Source organism: Oncorhynchus mykiss, chromosome 30 (assembly GCF_013265735.2).
Source record: "Oncorhynchus mykiss isolate Arlee chromosome 30, USDA_OmykA_1.1, whole genome shotgun sequence".
In the NCBI taxonomy this organism is placed as follows: Eukaryota; Metazoa; Chordata; class Actinopteri; order Salmoniformes; family Salmonidae; genus Oncorhynchus; species Oncorhynchus mykiss.
Window position 1 is genome coordinate 17,219,632 of NC_050570.1, and position 23,653 is coordinate 17,243,284.

The 23,653-nt window shown below is 41.4% G+C and overlaps 1 protein-coding gene and 1 long non-coding RNA gene across 2 annotated transcripts in view; one reads left to right on the plus strand and one right to left on the minus strand.

Moving 5' to 3' along the window:
- Window positions 1-1,548: 1,548 nt before the first annotated feature.
- LOC110520946 (forkhead box protein D4-like) lies at window positions 1,549-4,016 on the plus strand. Its single transcript, XM_021598398.2, has 2 exons — window positions 1,549-2,384; window positions 3,338-4,016. The coding sequence occupies exons 1-2, from the start codon at window positions 1,950-1,952 to the stop codon at window positions 3,716-3,718; spliced, it is 816 nt and encodes a 271-aa protein (XP_021454073.2). The 5' UTR covers window positions 1,549-1,949; the 3' UTR covers window positions 3,719-4,016.
- A 664-nt stretch (window positions 4,017-4,680) lies between these two features.
- The window catches only part of LOC110520947, a 28,720-nt gene continuing 9,747 nt past the window's right edge, over window positions 4,681-23,653 (minus strand). Inside the window, exons 2-3 of the long non-coding RNA XR_002473058.2 lie at window positions 6,701-6,756; window positions 4,681-6,309 (exon numbers count right to left, since the gene is read on the minus strand). This is a non-coding gene — a long non-coding RNA (uncharacterized LOC110520947). The remainder of the gene's footprint in view (window positions 6,310-6,700; window positions 6,757-23,653) is intronic.

Sequence of the window (23,653 nt, forward strand, 5' to 3'; positions counted from 1 at the left end):
CAAGTCAAAATGCAGTACACAGATGTAGCGTACTGAAGTCACATTCTGATGAGAGGTTATATTTGATTTTCAATTTGAAAATGCAGTGCATTGAATTAGAGCAGTCATGAGTTAAATAAATCCCGATTTCACACTCTCCATTGAAGATCCATTTCTGGATTTCCAAACTTTGTGATTTGTGCTGAAGAACAGAAATGGTACAAATTGATTCATAAAATCGAATTAAAGATTATATACGCTGTCATATATCATCTTTGATAAATGTTAACTTAAGTATACTATTGGAACAATACATAGTAGTCTAACTCTGCTCTGGGTCTTTATTGAAATAAGAAAAGAAAAACGCAGACACTAGGCCCTCCATGGAATGAGTTTGACTGCTGGATAGCCTCAAAACTAATTAAAACTATACTTTTGATACTATGGATGGTCAGTCCTTGCATCCATATCTCTGTCTATGTATTTGAAAGTGGTTACATTTCTCCAGGCCAATCCCTCAGCTGTTTACCAATACACAGGTGGATGTAACCTCTTTGTTATTCGTTAAATGAAGGATTCTAGCTTTAATTAATGACACATTTTACCACATGGCTCACTCATTATACTTGGATAGTACTGTATATGCTGTAGTAGTAGTTCCACAACTCGGACAGACGAGGGCGATATATTCCACTGGTGGTTCTTCATTCCTCTCATTCTTTGGCCAGTGTGAGACGGTTTGCATGCCCTACCTTGTTCTAATACAGCATTACAACTTAGCTTTCTTTACTGATGCTAAGGACATTCCTGGAAAGTAGAATTTTGAATAAAATATAATTGAGGATAATACATTTTATAGCAAGATTATATACAGAACAGGGCTATAGTAGTTTAACTCTAGAATAGCACAAGTGCAACACTTTTTTTTTAGTGTTATAATAGTTACAAATAGTCAGCAGCATTAAAGCTTTTTACATAGAACAATTAAAAATGTCATATTCTGTTTGGAACCTAGCAACTGTGACAAGACCTATGCGAGAAATAGGCAAATATTCGTAAAATAATGAAGTTGAGATAGTTCTGCTCTTGATTTGGCACTCAACATCTGCAACCAAATTATTTAATTTAGATCAAGTAGATAAACTCAAGCAGTGTAGTTTGAGTTATTATGTCTAGCCTCTTGGCTATTGTCATTGTGCCAAAGGAGTTGTATTTTAGCATATCATTTATGATAAATTATTTAATGTTTTATAACAGAAAGGCTTACAGTAAGCCTAACTCTAATGATGCGCACTATGCAGCGCATCCTCTGTTCGAAAACCATTTAAGTGGGGATAACGCTGTTTAAATGCCTTTTGGTGCTGCTGAAGCACCCTCTGAACACCATGTCCTACTAAATCAGAGTGTTTAATCTCCCGTAATTACAAAGATTTGCTGTGGTTAATAAAATTAATCTGCTTCGATTAGACCCCCTACCTCTGCTTCTCTTGTCTCTATTGCCCCTCACTGTGAAGGATAAATTCACGGACATTTAAATAGTGGTACCTTCACAACTGTGTTCCATTCTGATCTAGTGTACACAAGATACAGTTGAGCACTGCATAGATTGTAAAAATATACTGTTGTTTTCTCTAACCTATCTATTTGGTCTAACAAATTAGATTTTTCTAAACTTATTCAAGCTTTGGCATCACATTGAGTTTGAGTCACCAAACAATTAGAGTACGTTGGGAGGATCCCTTTTAATTGTCCTAACTTGATCTTGTGACCAGAGACTTAACTTACTTAGCCCAAAGGACATTGAAGAGAGGCATCCTACCTGATGGAGAACACAGCAGTGTCCTAGACCAGCATCTTGAAATTAAGAAACAAAAACACCTGTGAAAGAATCTGAGGATTGCCTTTTGTGGTGGTTATAGATCATCTACATCGAAAGTATTAGTAACTGCCTTAAAAGTCTAAGAAGAACCATGGAGGACAGAAGCAGCTGCAACAATGACCGGGAGCGCTTGGGACTACGCTTCACCATAGACTACCTGCTGTACAACAAGGACAGTAAGTGTATGAGAGAAGAGCAAAATATTCCTGCAGTGGGGCAGACCCCTCATAGCCTACTGGAGGGCCAGAGTCCTGACATCCTCTCAGTGAGGAAAATTATCAAACCTGGGAGCCCTGAGAAGGGGCCAGAGGGAGAAGAGGGGTCAGAGGAGGAGAATGAAGAGGAGGAAGAGATCAAAGGGGGGAAAGATGAAGAGGAAACCACTACAGACAGCCCACAGGACAAGCCTTCCCAGTCCTACATCTCCCTTATCTCCATGGCCATACTTGCTTCAGAGGAGAAGAAGCTCTTGCTGTGTGACATCTACCAGTGGATCATGGATAACTACCCCTACTTCAAGAGCAAGGTATGTCCAAGTGATTCATTTCAGGGTTCATTTCAAGTTGAGAATTTGTCTGAATTAGAGTTGGGGCCAGTTTCATTTCAATTCAGGAGATACAGTACATTCCTATTCAATAATTTAAAAGAGTTCCATTTATTTAGAAAGCAGATTTCTTAAATGATTGAAATGTAATTTCAATTAATTTAATATATGGACTGAATTTAATTGACATTGCCAACCCTGTATAGCCAATAGCCAATTACTGATATTCCTATCAATTTAACTGAATACCAGTAGACCTTTGCAAAGTTATTTGGTCAAGCAATGACTAGTGTGTGTAAAGTTTCCAAAACTTAAAGTACTATTCTGGGACATTACGCACTTCCTCCACTGTAGTCATAAGGCAGCATCTGAAAATAAAGAGCTTGAAAAAAGTTGATCTATAATTTTAAATGTTCACTATATTCCTATTATAAGCTGTAGAAATACAGTGGTCTGACTCAGTAATGAGTATAATTGCTGCATGCAGGACCCTGGCTCGGCTGATGCTGTTGTTGCATGGAAGGTCTAACTGAGTCATCTCAAGGCTATAGGTAAACCTGTTGATAGCCGCAACAGGCTAAAAACTAAAACTAGGTCTTTAACAGGTGTAACAGCAAGTTTACCTCATGATTGGGGGAGTTTGACAAAGTGAATATGATGGTTTCGTCTGGCAGCCAACTGAAACGTCATTGACCAAAGGTCACCATGGACCCTTCACATGAACTTGGCACCAATGAAATGAAAGCAAGAGCAAATTGCCATATTCTCGGTACAGTGTATCAATGTATATACTGGGGATTCAGCTGTGAGGGAAAACAATTATTAGTTTCTAATAAATTAAGATACTTTCTGTTCCAGGGCCACATACAACACTTCATTCACTACTCAACTTTATACTTCATGTCTCATATGTGAACTTTATTGTTGTCCTACAGGATAAGAACTGGAGGAACAGCGTCAGACACAACCTGTCCCTAAACGAGTGCTTTGTGAAGGCTGGTCGGAGTGACAATGGTAAAGGCCATTTTTGGGCCATCCACCCTACTAACTTCCAGGACTTCTCCAATGGGGACTACCATCGCCGCCGGGCTCGCCGCAGGATCCGCCGAGTAACAGGACAGCTCCCCTACGCCCTGCACACACCCTATTACCCCCTCCATAGGCCCAGGGGGGTGTGGTGCTGGTGCTGTCCCCCAGCCCACCCTCTCTCCGCAGCCCACCCTCTGTCCTACGTCTCAGCCAGGATCTATTGGAGCTGGGCCAGCCTGCAGACCAGACAACACCCATCCACGCTCCGGTTCAATAGCACCACATAGAATTGGATGCATGTTGGATGTTGGTCTGTTCTTTATATGACAGGTGGCTGAGAGAGATGTATTGAGTATGATTGTGAAATCTGTGGCTGGCTGGCACAAATAAGAGTACCAAAGCACCAAAGTACGATATTGCACAATTTTTGTTTGAAATGCAATACACCAGATTTGTACTGTGATAGTATACATGTATATTGTATTTGATGAATTCTGTATATGAAGAAAATGAATTGTAAATATACCAATGAAGATATTGCAATATTTTATATATCTTGCACAATTTCAAATAAATAAACAAAAAACTCACCCAGCAAAGTGTCATTGATTTCTGTCAGATGAGAAAAGGCTTAAACTGAATGATAACTTTTTGAACTAGTAAATAAATAACTTTAAAGTAACAAATCTGTACAGAATAATGGACCATACAGATGACTGTTCTGAGAAGACATATGGTACTCCGGGTAGTACAGTTCATCAACTGAGCATGTGCATGTGTGTGTGCGTGCATGCGTGTGTGCGAGTGAATACCTTTATGTGTCTGTGTGTCTTTTTGTGTGCCTGTCTATTCACGTGTGTGGTTGTATGTGGTTGTGTGTTCCTAATTGTGTCTGTGTGTGGTTGTGTGTAGATACAGGGTGTTAAAAGTGAGCCCACTCCGGCAGCCCGGCGCGGTTTAGATGCTAATTAGTCAGAGCTGACAGGTTACCAAATCTTGTGCCGTAAGAGAGACTAAAGCAGGCTTCCCAAAGCTGACTCCGGGGATAAGCACCTGGATAATCCCAGAGATCCCAAGGAGTTTCGAAAAAAATAGGAAGCTTATCACACAGTGTAATCTGTAACCGCTCCTGTGGTGAAGAGACACTGCGGGAGGTGAGGGAAGGGGGAGGGAGGTGAGGAAAGGAGGGAGGGAGGGAGATGAGGGGGGGGGGGGATGTCATGGAGAGGGCAAAGTGCAGGTGGAGGAGTGGACATGGATAGGCCAAGAGGACAAGGTCATTGTCAAAGTCATCACAGGCAACAACAAGTAGAAGGTATACAGGTCCAATCAAACCCAACAGTCAATCAAACCCAACAGTCAATCAAACCCAACAGTCAATCAAACTCAACTGGAAATGTGAAAGAGTTATGATACAGTATACAATAATAATGATCTTTAAACAGATCTGAAAATGGATAGGGAACTGGCACCATATTTCTTTCCCAAAGGGCAAAACGTGTTAAAATATGCAGCAGCATGGTCAGAAAATCATATCTGGAGAATACAACAAGATTAAAAAGAAAAGTCAATCATCAGCTATCAGTTATTCCATTAATAGGAAATTCCTATGTGATTTCCAAAGGTTGACATTTAAATTCACAATACTTGAGTTGTTTTTTTTAATGAATTATGCTGCTTGTTTATTGCAATTCACATTAGTTTTTTTTCTTCAGATAAAGCAATACATCTGACATGTAGATTAGATTACATTGTAGAAAGAAAATAGAATGAATCTATTAATGGGAAAGGGCTAAAATACAAGAGACAAACATCTCAATACCCAATTTCCATCTATGTTCATTAGAGCAATGACAAATCCATCTAATTCATTTTTGTTGACCAAATCTCTAATTAGATCACTAATTTGTTTAATTCCCAGGAATTGCACTCTGCATTAAATCCTCATCAATTTGTGAGCTTTAGGGCTTTAATTCTGTTGCATATGTTTGCCGCATGCTGGCAGGAAACAAGACTTTGAACAGGTTGCATCCACCACACACACATGCACACACACGCACAGGCACACGCACACGCACACACACACGCACACGCACACGCACACGCACACGCACACACACACACACACACACACACACACACACACACACACACAGTTAACTATTTGGTGGTTGTGAGGTGTAAGGTTGAAGTTCACAGTAAAATTATCAATGAACAATGGGAAAACTATCAGACAATGTAGAGCTCCTTGAATGACTTTAATGTGATACAACACATATTGTCAAGTTGTTCAACTTTTAGTAATGATGTCTAATCCAAAATAGCACAATTGAAGGTTTAAAAAAATGTTGGGAATAGTCAAGCAATGTGCTATATTCTTTCGGCCTCTGACATTGTAGGTGTGCCATGCATTTTAGGAATATGTGAGTTGTCCATCGTCAAGAAACCTGATATCTCAATATTCCAAATAAACTCTCCATTCAATGTATGGTGGTCAGAAGTTAAAAGTGTTTACAGTAAGATGACTGACACGGTCAGTGTGTGGTACACTTTAGCCCCAGCCTGTAGAGCCATTGCAGAGGGAGGTTGTCAGGTTGGGTGCTTTAACTTCTTAATCTAATAGGATAGGCTGAAGGGTTCAGGGGATTACTGTCCACGACTTGTGCCTGATTAACAGATCTGAGAGTGAGGTAAGAAGATGTGTCCTGCTGTGATGAAAACTTATGTCCATGTTCTAGTACATTAGTACATTACAGTATTCCAAAGCTAGTTTGATAGCTCTGTTGTAGTATCTCTTGGATTGATTATGGCTCAACACAAGACACAATATTGACAAATGTTGACCATACATTGGCTGATGTCTGATTCCACAGAGCATCTGTAAAACAGAAGAAAATTACATAAAGCTGGGGGTTTTATGTGAATGACATTTGATAAGACAAGAAGCACAACTGCACCACCAAAACTTGGCATATAAAAATTATTATTTCAATAAACATGTCAAATGTGTTAGATTATTTGAATTAGTCAATCCTTAAATCACCCAAATTTAGCCAATGGTTCACTTAGTTCAATGACCTAGGATGTACAACTAGGTTAACTAAATTCATAACGGAATATGTCTGTGTATTTTTTGTTATTCTCTGTCAAGACAGGGTGTGAAAAATGTGTTTCTGAAATCTACTTGTTTTCTCATTTATTGTGTCAAAACTGGACATGGAATAACAGAAAACAAACAACATCAAAATATACTCAATTATTTTTCATACCTGGACGTACACGCCCCTCATGGAATATTCACAGGGATTACAGCCTAGGTTGGCAGCTGAAAGAAAGGATTAGACTGTGAGTGTGACAGAAAGATAAAAATACTCATGCTAGCAAAGTTGCATAACTAATTATGATGTTAGCATGCCAACAGAACAAACTCAAAAACAATTGAACAAAGTTGGCTTGCACTAGCTTGCACTAGCTGGCTACAGAATAGCTAGCAGGCTGGCTAGTTAGCTCTACTTGGTTACTGGCTATAGTCATGCTAGCTAGTAGTAGCTAATGGAAGTAAATTAGTCCCCTTTATTTAACTAGGCAAGTCTACTTCCGGCAGAAAGGTAGCTCGATCTTCTGTTGGCTGATGGTGTTTGTTGACTAAGTAATAATGAACTGCAATTACTGTAAATAGTTACCTATCTGGCACTTTGCATAGATAACTTTGATATTGCTTATGTATACAATAATCTCCTTACTAAACTATAGTCAGTGCTGATGCGTGTGTGTTCTTGTGTGTACGTGTGTGTGTGTGTCTGTGTGTGTGAGAGTTCTGAATGTCCCCGTAGGAGAAAAGTACAATATGGCATCTCAGCTGATCATCATGAACTTTAGTTACATCAAGTAATACAGTAAGTTAAAATAAGCCTTTTATTGGCATTGGTATACTTCACCAACATCCCTTCCTACTCACTGAAAGGCAGACCAAGGCTATATTCAGTACAAAACACGACTATTGTTATGACAATTGGCCTACTTCTCTGAATGTACACTGTGTAAAAAACATTAAGGACACCTACAGCCCATGACATAGACTGGCCAGGTGAATCCAGGTGAAAGCTATGATCCCTTATTGATGTCACTTGTTAAATCCACTTCAATCGGTGTTGATAAAGGGGTTAAAGAAGGATTATTTTTAATCCTTGAGACAATTGAGGCATGGATTATGTATGTGTGCCATTCAGAGGGGGAATGGGCAAAACCACATTTCTAAGTGCCTTTAAACAGGGTATGGTAGTAGGTTCTAGGCACACTGGTTTGTGTCACCGCTACACCTCGCTATCAGCAGAGCCTTGTCTGGCAGCAAAACAAAACAATTAATTCAGCCTTGTTTACTGCCTTTTTAAAAAACTTAGCTGATATGGCTGACTTGCTTAAACAAATCTGGTTTCTACTGACAATTGAGATGTACAAACTATGGCATAAGGGAACGATGAGCGGATAAGAGGTATTCCGTCATTTCGATTAAGATATTAATGAGTGAGCGACGACGGACGTAGTCAATATAACTATGTGTTTAGCACTTTTGAAATGTACAGCGACAGAATGCAGAACATGGGCTGCTCTTACAGTATTTTCCCTGTACACCAAGTCAGAACCGTAAGATAAATAAAGGGGGCATATAAAGCAGACATTGAAACCTCTTACAATATTAGATGATGACATTTCTCAAAAACAGGTTATAGGCTACATGTGCACCACCACTGAGTCAGAACAGTAATGTTAGGCAAAATTAAGAGGTGAAAATATACCAAATTATTAGGGTGAGGCACATGGGCTACTAACAGCTTACTGCACAACATACATTTAGTATTACTTTCTTAGCTATAGTATACATATCTACATTTTTGGACTCAACTTGGCTTATGATGTGCTCACTTAAACATGAAGGTGGCACGGCGGTCTTTTGTGGGACAATTTTGTCATCAAACGTTGTAATCAAATTCTGGCATTCTCTGGATTTATGGTGGGAACTCCATTGAATAGCAGGCTACTGGTTGCTTTGCAATTCTTGCAGTTAGGCACTGATTTCTTCCAAACAACTCATTGTTGAATTTGCGATTTCCAACTTGTTGTGTAATCTTTATGTCCAATGGCAGTTTTATCTATAATTTATCTTCATTATTTCTCTTCATATGACACGGATTAAAAAGGTTTGCCAGTAGATTGTTGACTTGATTCATGATGATGACTGCTTGCTGAGACTTTGAAAGTAAGATGTTGACATGATCAGTCCAATCAAAGCTACTGTACATATAACGTGATTTGATGTCATTTTATCTGTCGTCAATGACTTTGAGCCTTCTTGGAAGGGCACTTGTAATATATTGAGCCAATCACGGCAGAATGCTCCTATTTTTTGCTGGCTAGCCCCAGCACCACAGAAAACACTGAGCTAGGCTGAAACACCTGCATTTTGGAGCTGCCTCACTCAAGAAAACAAAAAAGAGACCATGTGTGTTTGCAGCTTTACTAACTCAATGATATTTATATATATTTTTTACATTTTATGTAAACTGATATGTGACACATATTAATGCCAAAATAACATGCATAACAGGCAAGCCCCAAAAGTATATAATTTGTCCATTAAAATAACATCAAATTGATCTGAAATAGAGTGTAGACATTGTTAATGTTGTAAATTACTACTGTAGCTGGAAACGGAAAGAAAAACGAGTTTTTCTTTCAAAAACAAGGACATTTCTAAGTGACCCAAAACATTCGAATGGTAGTGTATATTTTATTTATGTTTTCGTTTTTTTTGTGTTTTTTGTGTTGCTAAAGATATGGCGCTCAAAACAGCCCCACCTGCCCTGAATGATGGGTTGCCACTGCTTCCATGTATGAACCAAATGAAAAACGGAGAGACAGAAAATATATACATTTTGTTGTTATTTGTTTATTGTTATTCCATGTCAAATCATGACACAATAAATCAGAACATATTTTTTATTATTGGTTATCAGAAACGAGAAACGAGACATTTTCAGTTTATCCACTCTTAGTTATGACTCGGGAAATCAAAATGAGGAAAGGTACACGGACCCATGGCAGATAGACTTGCATGAACTTGAAGTTTTGGAGAAGGTCGAAACAAGGTATTGTAAAGCACATGAATAGATAGAAACAGGTAGACTATTTCGACGTCAGCATTATGCTGCACCTGAACCGTTATCTCCGTCGTGTACAGTTGTGTCACAGGAACAATAGCATCAGCTGCCTGAGCATCAAAGGCCCCATAATAGTCAATCGATTATCATGAATGCGAGGCGCTATTCTACACATTACTGTTAACAATCATTTGCCTCCCAATGCACCGTTGCCATCTTTGAAGCAATGTTTTATTGCCTTTCTTTTCATCTGCATCTGTCATCCCTGAGGTACACTGTTTGATCTCTCCCCACAACCCCCTCTCTGTCCCCGGGGTCGCGTTGACCTGTTGATTGGCAGCTGGGCTCAGACATATGGTAGGACGAGGCATCGACCGAGGCTCCCGGGAGACGGAGGCAGACGGAGTGATTTTCTTTTGCAGGGGGAGCGGTGATGAGAGCGGAGAGGAGAAAGGACCAGCGGTGCCGCGCTGAGTAAAGAGCGATATGGCATATAACCACTAGATGGCGCAAGATGTCAATAAATCCTCGACATTGTTTTGACCATTTGAAACAAATATTTCAGTTGGGCTCCAATTCTTCACACTTTATGGAAATTCTACACACGCAATATGTAGACTTGCATGTCACTTTCTGGGTACAAAATACAAGCAACAGATTAAGACAGGAAAGCAATACTTCACAGAACAAGACACTAATTAAAAAAAATTGTCAGACGAGAATCTCAAGAGATCAGCTCTTTCTCTCCTGGTGAGTTTCAGATTTCTCATTATATTGGAAATATCATATTAACCTGATCATTATAATGTTCCCTTACTAGATGCCTTATGGTACCTTTCCTAAGATGTGGATGTCGATTAAGGCAACCCCCCTGCACCTCATCCAGGAGTACAACTGACTACTCTTTCCCTCTCCTTTTACTGTAGGGCTAAGCAATACCACCGTATGCTAGTCCAATGTGTACTAATAGGGGAAGCTGAAATCTCTAAAAGCAAGAATGATGTGATACAGCCTCTGGTCAGGGGGAGATGGTAGATGTTAGAGTCCAGTGCCCTTTCCCTTTCTCCCTCCCTGGGGACCACGGTTTCTATGGGGATGGTTCTCACCCAGCCAGCAGTGAACCCTGCTGACCCTTAACCTTTAGGCCATGGCCAGGGTCAAGAGGTCAGTGGTGGCCAGAGGGCTATGAGAGCACTTCCATGATTGGCACTCTGATGCTCACTCTATTTTTTTATTTAACTAGGCAAGTCAGTTAAGAACAAATTCTTATTTACAATGATGACCTAGTAACGGTGGGTTAACTGCCTTGTTCAGCAGCGGAACAACAGATTTTTACCTTGTGAGCTCTGGGATTCGATCCAGCAACCTTTCAGTTACTGGCCCCACGCTTTAACCGCTAGGCTACCTGCCACCTCACTGCAGTCCTCACCTTTCTCCCAGATTTCACCTCCCATTTGCATTTATATTGGAAACATTAGTGCATAACATTCCATATTTTAGCATTTTTGTTTCTGTCGGTATTCTACACTTAAGGCAACATATGTGCGCTCAATAGTCTACACATTGCATTTGATTCTATACATCCTCATACATATATTGCCCATATACACACGGATGGACATTCTATGTATTTTATGAGTTATCGGTAGGCTACGAGTAATGCACAATATTCAGCTCTAACCCCTGTATGACGAAATTACGTTTATGACAGCAATAATGATCATCGGTATTCCCCACAGCCCCATGTAACCCACTGTAGGCTACGTGTGGATGTTTATAGGCCAAAGTGTGAGTGTATGGAAGGGGGAGGGGAAATGCACCACTGGCCTACTCGCAGGGAATAATTGCAAAATCGTGGGTCATGTGACCCTAGCCTTCCGCTCCCAAATAATTTATCCCCTGGCTGATAGCTCGTCAATATCAATTTATTAATTTAACAGCTCTGGACTGATAATAGGGACTGCACACGGTTAGTGTCCTGAAGCAGGGAATAAGGACACATTTTACAGTGAGGCTAGAGGATGGAGGGAGGTTAGAGGTGTGAGGAGAAAGATAGCCGAGGGAGAGAGAGACTGGGGCTGTGGAGTGATCAATGATTACGTGGAGGGAGTGATGGAGTTTGTGGTGTAAAAGGGGGATATCATTGTTCATGACACAAGGCTGTTGATGAGAACATGTGAACATTTATTAAGACCTAATTTGATGACATTCAATGACCCTAACATGTCTGGAAGGTTCAAGTTAAACTATGCTACCTAAAGACATCCTCTTTATGTAAAACATAATAATATTAATACTTCCCAAAAAACAACATCAATTTGAACCCTGACCCTCTTGACCTTTATGCCCTCACTTTGAATCCTAATAAAAAAGGGTAATAAATATACATCCTGCATAGTTCATATACAATCTCCTAGCTAGCACCCCCTCACCCTGCAAACCTGTCCCAAGCTATTACATACCATCCCTGAAGGAGGCTAAAGGGAATTTTAAGAACCCACTGCTCTGGGACTTTTTACCTTCCTCCACTGACCCTCTTCTGATTCCACCCCCTGACCCCACTTACACAGGCCAGTGACAGTACTGACACCCCTCTCTCACTTCCGTTGGTCAGCTGTACAGGAGAATAACTTATTTGAATAAACAAATTTGCATTGTTTCTGGGGTCTTAAAAATGTATGCTACTTTTCGCTCCATCACTGACCCGTCAATCCATCTTTTTGTCATCCATCCATCTATCTATCCATTCATATCAATCCATTTGCACAATGAATGAAAAATAAGAGTGAAGGTGACAGGCATGCAGCGAATGGTCATGGGAGCTGAAAGTCATTATACTTATATACATTTTCATCTTCTACAATCCATATTTTTACAGAACAAATCATTTTCCATTTTATTTTTATTTGATAAATTGTTCTTCTTCTTCATTGTAATATCCCAGGGGGTTCTGATACGTACAGTTCATACCATGCACATGCTTTACTGTTCTGAACACTGTCTTTATGCTAACAACCCCTGTAGTGGACTCAGCCTTTGGAGAGGGCTGTATGCTGTACGGCGGTGGCAAGTGTCAATGGAGAGGCCGTGTCGGTGTGAGAGATGATAGACTGGGGTTAAGAGGTGTCAACACACAGCGAGAGAGCTTGAGAACTCTTCAACTGAGCTGCCTGACACTCTCCAGGCCTCTCCTTTGATTAACTGCACTAAAGACAGCCAATCATACACACACACACACACACACACACACACACTCACACACACACACACACACACACACACACACACACACACACACACACACACACACACACACACACACACACACACACACACACACACACACACACACTCACACACACACACACACACATACACACACACACACACACACACACACACACACACACACACACACACACACACACACACACACACACACACACACACACACTGATCATATGACACAAACTCAGAGCCTCTCTCTCTCTTTCACTTCACACACTCACAATCCCCTCCTGAGGGAGGGGCGAACACATCACACTGCAGTGGGTAGCCTGTGTGTGTGGCTGACATACAGGAGGTGAGGATGTGTTCACAGAGGCTCTGTGATAGGTCCTCAAAGACCACAATGGATTTCTCACACATCCAATGTGAGGTATATGTCCGGTGGAGTGTGAAATACAATACTGTGGGGCTTTGCTCCTGTCAGACTGTGTCGAGCAACATACAAAGTATCATACAAGACACACTCTCATTCCTTCTCTTTTCCGCGGACACACATACTGAAGAAAATAATACACTTTAAAGAGCTTAAAACTCATTTTACTTATTTAAGTTTTTGTTGGTTATAATTTAAAATAAGCAAGGCTGTTAACCCCAAATTTGTACCAAATCAATCATTTGGTCAATAAATGTGCCTAATTTGTGTGAACCTGGGCCCTCTTATATTTCCCTTAATTAACGCTCCCTTTGAACATCTGTCATGTCATTTGGGGTGTATTGCTTTCTTTTCAGGTTGCTTCCAACCACCCCTTATTTGTTCCTGTCATGACCGCTGACCTCAGACACGTGTGGTGGACTCTGCTCTGAGCGGATATTAGGCCGTCAAACCTTATTCCCCCCCTAGGTCTCCCTAAACAGCCGGAGAGGTCCCCTCTCCCTCCCCACCTCACCCACTGCTCCTGCAGCTGTCCACTTTGAAACATACATTGGACGGAAATAGAGATACGAAATATAAACAAAAACATTCCTGAAGTCTAGATATTGCATATGTCAATAACTATATCAAGAGAATGCTAATGTGCAAAGATAGGCATATGACTCACAGCAGTAGCACTGAAGGTACTTCAAGGAGCAGATGAATGAATCTCAATAGCCAGAGATGAAAGCTGGCTAGAAATGAAATCAACACATGGGCCTGAATAACGGGTATCAATTCATCACTCCCCTCTTCGCGTGAGCTGTGAGGTAGAAAATATGGAGATAAAGAGTGGTAGAGATGGAGTGGTAGATGAAGGAGGTAAGGGTCATAGAGAATGGTCCCTTTATGCTTTTCTTGGCCTCCCCTCTCAAATGTTATTTTATTAGCCCTGTCAGATTGGAATTTGCCCAACTGTAAACAGATAGAATGGGCTTAATTAAGAATTTTTGAACGGGGATACAGTCAAGTCCGGAAACATTAGAGAGATGCAACCGGGTGTCGTAAAGATTGATTGAGACAAAGAGGATGGAAGGACAGGGAGAAACAGTTGGTGGAGGAAGGGGGGTCAGGAGTGGTATATGATACAATGGAGGTATATTCTTCTGTTGCTCCGGGCAGGGCTCCGAAATGGGTTTGGAAAGATAGGGAGAAACGATTTTTAATGCATTAACAGCCTGCTTGTGTAGGGCAATAACAAGGACAAGATCCGCGCTAAAATGTTTGACATCCTGCACAGAGATCAATGGATCCCGGCTCTGCGCATTAACAGAGCACACACACCTAGGACCATGTATCCACCTGGGCTACCGGCTTAGATAACACACACACCTAGGACCATGTATCCACCTGGGCTACCGGCTTAGATAACACACACACCTAGGACCATGTATCCACCTGGGCTACCGGTCTAGATAACACACACCTAAAACCATGTATCCGCCTGGGCTACCGGCCTAGATAACACACACACCTAGGACCATGTATCCGCCTGGGCTACCAGCCTAGATAACACACACACCTAGGACCATGTATCTGCCTCGGCTACTGGCCTAGATAACACACACACGCAACCCAACCATGAGAGGACAGAGAAACAAGTGGGTGCACAGGTGTATTGTATGCAAACTTGAGGATGAAATGGAAAAACAAGACTAGCCAAATCCATATCCACATGTAAAATGATATGTAGGCTGCTGAAATTAAAATAGAGAATGGAGCTGTAAACCCATCAGTCTGAACCTGCACTGTATAAATAGGCAACAAAAAGAATAAGAGCCCATCTGTTGTTCCCTCTGGACCTTAAGTTTTCATTCAATACATTATTTACAGCTATATTTGTACTGAGGTATGGGGCCTTTCTCTCTCAGGGATACTTACTTATAGACCAGGGCTCTAACCACTTACAGTTGAAGACGGAAGTTAACATACACCTGAGCCAAATACATTTAAACTCAGTTTTCACAATTCCTGACTTTTAATCCTCGTAAAAATTCCCTGTCTTAGGTAAATTAGGATCACCACTTTATTTTAAGAATGTGAAATGTCAGAATAATAGTAAAGATAATTATTTATTTCAGCTTGTATTTATTTCATCACATTCCCAGTGGGTCAGACGTTTACACACACTCAATTAGTATTTGGTAGCATTGCCTTTAAATAGTTTAACTTGGGACAAACGTTTCGGGTAGCTTTCCACAAGCTTCCCACAATAAGTTTGGTGAATTTTGGCCCATTCCCCCTGACAGAGCTGGTGTAACTGAGTCAGGTTTGTAGGTCTCTTTGCTGACACATGCTTTTTCTGTTCTGCCCTCATATTTTCTATAGGATTGAGGTCAGGGCTTGGTGATGGCCACTCCAATACCTGCTGTCCTGAAGCCATTTTGCTTCAGAAAATGGAAGTACTTCGGAAGTATGCTTGGGGTCATTGTCCATTTGGAAGACCCATTTGCGACCAAGCTTCAACTTCCTGACTGATGTCTTGAGATGTTGCTTCAATATATCCACATAATTTTCCTTCCTCAATATGCCATCTATTTTGTGAAGTGCACCAGTCCCTCCTGCAGCAAAGCACCTCCACAACATGATTCTGCCACCCCCGTGCTTCACGGTTGGGAGGTGTTCTTCGGCTTGCAAGCCTCTCCCTTTTTCCTCCAAATATAATGATGGTCATTATGGCCAGACAGTTCTATTTTTGTTTCATCAGACCAGAGGACGTTTCTCCAAAAAGTACGATCTTTTTCCCCATGTGCAGTTGCAAACCGTAGTCTGGCTTTTTTTATGGCGGTTTTGGAGCAGTGGCTTCTTCCTTGCTAAGCGTCCTTTTGAGGTTATGTCGACATAGGACTCGTTTTACTGTGGATATAGATACTTTTGTACCGGTTTCCTCCAGCATCTTCACAAGTTCCTTTGCTGTTGTTCTGGGATTGATCTGCACTTTTCACACCAAAGTATGTTCATCTCTAGGAGACAGAACCCATCTCCTTCCTGAGCGGTATGACGGCTGTGTGGTCCCATGGTGTTTATACTTGCGTACTATTGTTTGTAAAGATGAACGTGGTACCTTCAGGCATTTGGAAATTGCTCCCAAGGATGAACCAGACTTGAGGAGGTCTACATTTTTTTTCTATGGTCTTGGCTGATTTCTTATGATTTTCCCAAGATGTCAAGCAAAGAGGCACTGAGTTTGAAGGCCAATGCATCCACAGGTACACCTCCAATTGACTCAAATGATGTCAATTAGCCTATCAGAAGCTTCTAAAGCCATGACATCATTTTCTGGAATTTTCCAAACCATTTAAAGGCACAGTCAACTTAGTGTACATAAACTTCTGACCCACTGGAATTGTGATACAGTAAGTTATAAGTGAAATAATCTGTCTGCTAACAATTGTTGAAAAAATGACTTGTGTCATGCACAAAGGAGATGTCCTAACCGACTTGCCAAAACTATAGTTTGTTAACAAGACATTTGTGGAGTGGTTGAAAAACGAGTTTTAATGAATCCAACCTAAGTGTATGTAAACTTCCGACTTCAACTGTACCAGTGCCTTACCAATGGCTCCTGTGGACCTGGGTTACTCGCTGGTCCTGTCCACCACAGCTAGTATAGCTACTGAAACTGAGGAGGTAGCCTATATGCCCCCACAACGTTATCCATATGTATGGTAAAAATATGCTATTTTTTCCACACAAAATACATTTACCATCAGTGCCCCCTTTATAAAATGTTGATGTGTGATGCCTCCACTATCCACTCCTCCAGTGTTGGTTTGTATGGGTATAGCACCTCAATCAGAGCCTGTTCTGTGTGTGTGTAAATATTACCCAAGTACTCTGTGTCTCCTGGGGTTCCAGACACTCTTGCACCCTGGATAGAACAAAGTACCAATCACTAAACTGTATGTGCTTGCAGTGCTTTAAAACACTGCTGGATAGCTCTGAAAGCCTTTAAAACAGAGATCCCCACACAAGCTGCTGTGGCCTTAAAAGCCTCCATCGCTTTGTAGTAGATTCAGCTCAGATTCAAGAGACAACTTCTGGGAAGCCCAGTCTGTCCGATGACTGTTCAGAAAGAGCGCATACTGGAAAGAGACGCTTTGGCTCCTCCATTCTCCCTTCACTTCAAACAGGCTCTATGTCATCTCTAAAATAAAGCATTTTAAAAATTCAACTTGCAGCCAACCCCCACCCCAACTCGCTCCTATTCTCACTCTCAATTCCCCTGACTACGGCCAGCTGCGATCAATATACTATTGATCAGCTCTCTCCATTTCCATTACACACAAGTGCCAAAAGAGCCAACCATTCACTGATCTAAAACATATTCAGTGAGCACTTGCCATGTATGGCCTGTCAAATGTTCTTTCATATCTTGAAATACATGTAGACAGTAGGCTATACTAGTACCTATACATGTAATCACTCCCTGTGCTGTAGACCAGTACAACAACAAAAACGTAACCGACAAAGTGGGGTTATTATTGTGCTGTAATGCACAGCAAACGTATGTTGCAACTGGGTTAAGTCCAGTAATACAGAAGGTGAGAGCTTAAACAGACATAGACTGATCCTTTCCTTATTTTCCTGCTAGTTCATTTCTCTCCCCCTTCACTCTCCCTCTCTCTTTCTCCTCTCCCTATCCATAGACAATGCTACAGGCAAAATCAATACTTTCTAGAAAGAAAAAGGCATATTTTTAGCCCGTTATTATATGAGCTGTAAGACGAAAGCATGTTTGTGGGAAAGGCAGAAACAGCAAAGTGACTGATAAGAGAGACTAGGAGAGACAAGAAGAGAGAGACAAAAGAAGGAGAAGAAGAGTGCTAGTGGATGGAAATTATAGTCTAATGGAGATTAATCAAATGGAGGGGATAAGAGGAGGCGACTGGGAGAAAATGGCCGGTGCCCCGACCAGACCAGAAAATTGGCTGCATGGGAGGAGGAGCGTATGGGCTGACTGAGAGAAGAAAGGAAGGAACAGTAACTAATGTGATACTTGATATGATATTGTGATAGGTTTACAGTGACTCTAAAGAGGGTATACCGTGTGTTTTGTGATATCAATTGACTCAACAAACACATTTATTCCTATTAGATTGATGTGAATACTGTATCAACTAGCCATTTTTCTCCAACCATAGATGCCTTCTTATACAGTAGTTATACAGTTTTGCCAGGATTACACAGGGCACTCTGTAGTTCTGTGGATTTAGCACTAATTCTATTCAATCCAACTCAGGAACAATTCTCCTGCCAATGGCTTTCTGATTGGCTCTCTCCTGGCCATAGTAGGGCTAACCTCCATTCTGCTGTCTGTCAGTCTCCCTCCCACCTGCCTCCCCATTGGCCACGGAGCCTCTGTTGATCAAACAATAAGCCCTCCAATTGGACAGAGGAGCTCAAGGGGAAGGCAGGAATTGATTTATTTGTGGTATTAGGGGATCAATTAATCCCCATTGTGTGTGCCAGCACAGATAGTCGGTGGTGTCTTATTTGGTAGGGCTTGTTTTCTGCTCAGCCAAGATAAGAGTCTCCAATCACTTCCTTCTGTGAACATCATCAAATCAAATCAAATGGAATGGTGGGATGACGGCATGCAGCAGGTCCTCCCCAGGGCAGCTTGGGTAGTCACAATAAGGAAATCCCATCAATCACAAATTCTTCCTCAGAGAACAAATGCCTCTCATTCCCAGGCTGAAATGTCAGTGACTGGATGATGGAAATTAATCTCACTGTACTGTACATATAAACCCTGAATATTTATTTTGTATTATGCGCAGATCAGAATCACATATGACAAATAATGATTTTCAGGAGATATTAGTGTTTGATGGGTAAGTTGCATATTTTTTAGTAACATGCAGAAATCTGAAATCTCTCTCTTACATGACTGAAACTCATTATGATCTTGGTATGAAATCCACCTCACTCTCTCACCTCACTCACTCTCTCTTACTCTCTCGTTCTCTCTTGCACAGACACACAAACAGCACCACAATCATTGCCAACACACACAGAGAAACAGAGTGGGTGGGGGGGGAGTAAGTAAAATGTGGATGAGAACAAAGAGAAAGCCAGTAAAGGAGGAATGGGGTTCAGTGATGTGTTGACATCCTGGAGAGGAGGGTGAAAAGGATGGGGAAGGAGTAGCTGGAAGGGAGTGAGTGCTAATTCCTGCTTTTCAGTTTAAATAAAGATTGGAGCTGGATAAAAGCCATTAAGGGAGAAATCAGACAGGGTATGCTAGGTAGGACAAGAGCTGACTGCAGGGAGGTGAGTGGAGGGATCGATACTCAGTCGATGCGCTCAACACCTAGCTCTGCACACACACACACACACACACTGGGGGAGATGTGCTACTGCTGCGTGATTGTGTGTGTGTGTGTGTGTGTGTGTGTGTGTGTGTGTGTGTGTGTGTGTGTGTGTGTGTGTGTGTGCATGTGCGTGTGCGTGTGCATGTGCGTGTGTGTGTGTGTGTGTGTGTGTGTGTGTGTGTGTGTGTGTGTGTGTGATAGAGAGTGAAAGTATAAAATATAAAATGTAAAATTATAAACTCTCTTGAATTGGTTAACATTCCACATGGGGAGGGTGAACAGATTATAATGTGTAGTGATCAAGATATTTAAGTGGAATATATTTGGGACAGAGATTGAGAGTTCTAGAGATGGATATATTTGCAAAGGCAAGATACCGTTAACAAAGATATATGTTTCATAAGATCATCTCTAACCCCTCTCCACTACTCTGCATTCTGCCTTTCCCTCCTCCCCTCCTCTCACCATCTCCCCCTCGACCCTCTCCTCTTTCTCTGGGTCACTCTCTCTTTGCTCTCCCTCTCCCGCTGTAGAATTGATCGACTATGCCTTCTCAATCCATCTCTCCCTCTGTCGCTTAGCAACCAGTGCACTATCAGTGTGTGGAGGTTGGGTATTTTAGAATGGGTGGGGGGGTTGGAGGGGGAGGGGAGCAACAGCTTGTTGTACATTGGTGAGCATGTTGATATTGATGAATATTGGGATAGCCTTTCTAATTTCCTGATTTCATGGAATAACCTTATTTCAAAATACTTTATTTTAGAGGTCTTTCTATGATGCCATGTACATTTACACAACTGACATAACAATACCAAATGTATACTGTACATTACAGGGGAACATTAAAGGCACAATGAGTGACAAGTTGCAAAAGTCAGGTAATTGTCCCAAAATTCCCAGGTTTTTGAGGAATCCTGATTGGAGGATTCCTGGATTTCCTGCTTATTCCAGAAATCTTCCAAACAGAGTTCCTGGAAAACCTGGGAACTTTGGAAAAGTTACTGGAATTTTGTCCAGCTCTAACATAAAAGTCTTAAACAGTTTCTATCTTACTTAAGCTTATATCCAGCAAGTATTTAGGATGTGGTAAATAGGAGTGTATAAGAGTGTGAAAAGCTGTGTGGTACAAATGTAGGATCTTAATTTGAGCCAGTTTGCTACAGCAGGAAAATAATTCTGCAACAACAGGAAATGTGAATTATTATGTGGATTATAATTTATGATAAGCAGCCGTCTGGGGTCCTTACTACTACTTAGTGTTGGTTCCAGGTGCATAGGAGTCAAAATAAGAATACTGAAAGATAAGAATTAACAGACATTTTTGTAGGGGTTGATACATTTTTCATTAGAGCAAATCAAGTCTGAAATTTCTATGGGTAAAATCCAAACTTTGGAAGCCTTTTAAAACTCAAATACACAACAAGTTGCATTTCCTTCTGCGCAGGAAAATTCTCAGCAACAAAAATTCTACATCTGTATGAAGGGGACTGGAATAGAGAAAATATTCTATGAGAATTAATCTCAGGATGTGCACACTATCAGCTGACTGACTGAGATTTTTACAATTATTTTTTAAACTTTTATTTATCTAGGCAAGTCAGACAAAAACAAAATCATATTTACAATGACAGCCTACACCAGCCAAACCCGGACGATGCTGGGCAAATTGTGCGCCGCCCTATGGGATTCCCAATCACGGCCGGTTGTGATACAGCCTAGAATCGAACCAGGGTCTGTAGTGACGCCTCTAACACTGAGATACAGTGCCTTAGATCGCTGCACCACTCGGGAGCCCAAAAAATATAAACTACTCTAATTGTTAGCAAACTAATGTCTCAATCCTCACTATCCACTTGTGAGATATAACCCTCTAATGTCATCATACACAACAACATTATGCTAGAATGTGTCCATTTTACAATTGTTATAAACTGATGCAGCATCCAATTAATTTCCTTGTAAGCTTAATAGTGACATCATTTTGATACAAAACCACCTGAAAGAGTTAAATACTGAATAGGGATTTACCAAAAAGCTACATTTTGCACCCACAAAAAGAGGCCAATTTGGGAGTTATGCAGTAATCTGGAGTTGTAGTTTCAACCTGGAATATAGGATGATGTCTTCCTGCACGCAGTTCATAAAACCCATAACCTAACCCTTTGTAAATAATGGAACATCTGATCACACAATCCCAATAACTCAGACACCGTATCGCCTATCATGTGCAGTGATTTGAAAACAGGACTGTTGTCTTTTCTTTATTTTTACTATTTTCTACATGGTAGAATAATAGTGAAGACATCAAAACTATGAAATAACACATATGGAATCATGTAGTAACCAAAAATATGTTAAACAAATCAAAAGATATGTTATATTTGACATTCTTCGAAGTAGCCACCCTTTGCCTTGATGGCAGCTTTGCACACGCTTGGAATTCTCTCAACCAGCTTCACCTGGAATGCTTTTCAAATCAAATCAAAGTTAATTTGTCACGTGCGCCGAATACAACAGGTGTAGTAGACCTTACAGTGGAATGCTTACTTACAGGCTCTAACCAATAGTGCAAAAAAGGTATTAGGTGAACAACAGGTAAGTAAAGAAATTAAACAACAGTAAAAAGACAGGCTATATGTAGTAGCGAGGCCATAAAAGTAGCGAGGCTACATACAGACACCGGTTAGTCAGGCTGATTGAGGTAGTATGTACATGTAGATAGAGTTAAAGGGACTATGCATATATGATGAACAGAGAGTAGCAGTAGCGTAAAAGAGGGGTTGGCGGGTGGTGGGTGGCGGGACCCAATGCAGATAGCCCGGTTAGCCAATGTGCCGGAGCAATGGTTGGTCGGCCCAATTGAGTTAGAATGTACATGAGTGTATAGTTAAAGTGACTATGCATATATGATAAACAGAGAGTAGCAGCAGCATAAAAAGAGGGGTTGGGGGGGCACACAATGCAAATAGTCTGCGTAGCCATTTGATTACCTGTTCAGGAGGTAAGGATGCTCTCAATGTTCTAGCTGTAGAACCTTTTGAGGATCTCAGGACCCATGCTAAATCTTTTTAGTTTCGTGCCCTCTTCTAGTTTGTTGTTGATGTGGACACCAAGGAACTTGAAGCTCTCAACCTGCTCCATTACAGCCCCATCGATGAGAATGGGGGCGTGCTCGGTGTTACTTTTCCTGTAGTCCACAATCATCTACTTAGTCTTGGTTACGTTGAGGGATAGGTTGTTATTCTGGCACCACCCGGCCAGGTCTCTGACCACCTTGTTGTTGTCGGTGATCAGGCCTACCACTGTTGTGTCGTCTGCAAACTTAAGGATGGTGTTCGAGTCGTGCCTGGCCATGCAGTCGTGGGTGACCAGGGAGTACAGGAGGGGACTGAGCACGCAACCCTGGGGAGCTCCAGTGTTGAGGATCAGCGTGGTAGATGTGTTGCTACCTACCCTCACCACCAGTCGTGAAGGAGTTCCCACATATGCTGAGCACTTTTTGGCTGCTTTTCCTTCACTCTGCGGTCCAACTCATCCCAAGCCACCTCAATTGGGTTAAGGTTGGGTTAAGGTTGGGTGATTGTGGAGGCCAGGTCCACTGGCTCAGCAATCCATCACTTGCCTTCTTGGTCAAATAGCCCTTACACAGCCTGGAAGTGTGTTGTTTCATTGTCCTGTTGAAAAACAAATGATGACGCAAACCAGATGGGATGGCATATTGCTGTAGAAGGTTTTGGTAGCCATGCTGGTTAAGTGTGCCTTGAATTCTAAATAAATCACTGACAGTGTCACCAGTAAAGCACCCCTACACCATTATACCTCCTCCTCCATGCTTCACGGTGGGAACCACACACGCGGAGATCATCCGTTCACCTACTCTGCTTCTCACAAAGACACAGCAATTGGAACCAAAAATCTCAGATTTGGAATCATCAGTCCAAAGGGCTGATTTCCACCGGTCTAATGTCCATTGCTCCTGTTTCTTGGCCCAATCAAGTATCTTCTTCTTATTGCAATTTGACCATGAAGGCCTGATTCACGCAGTCT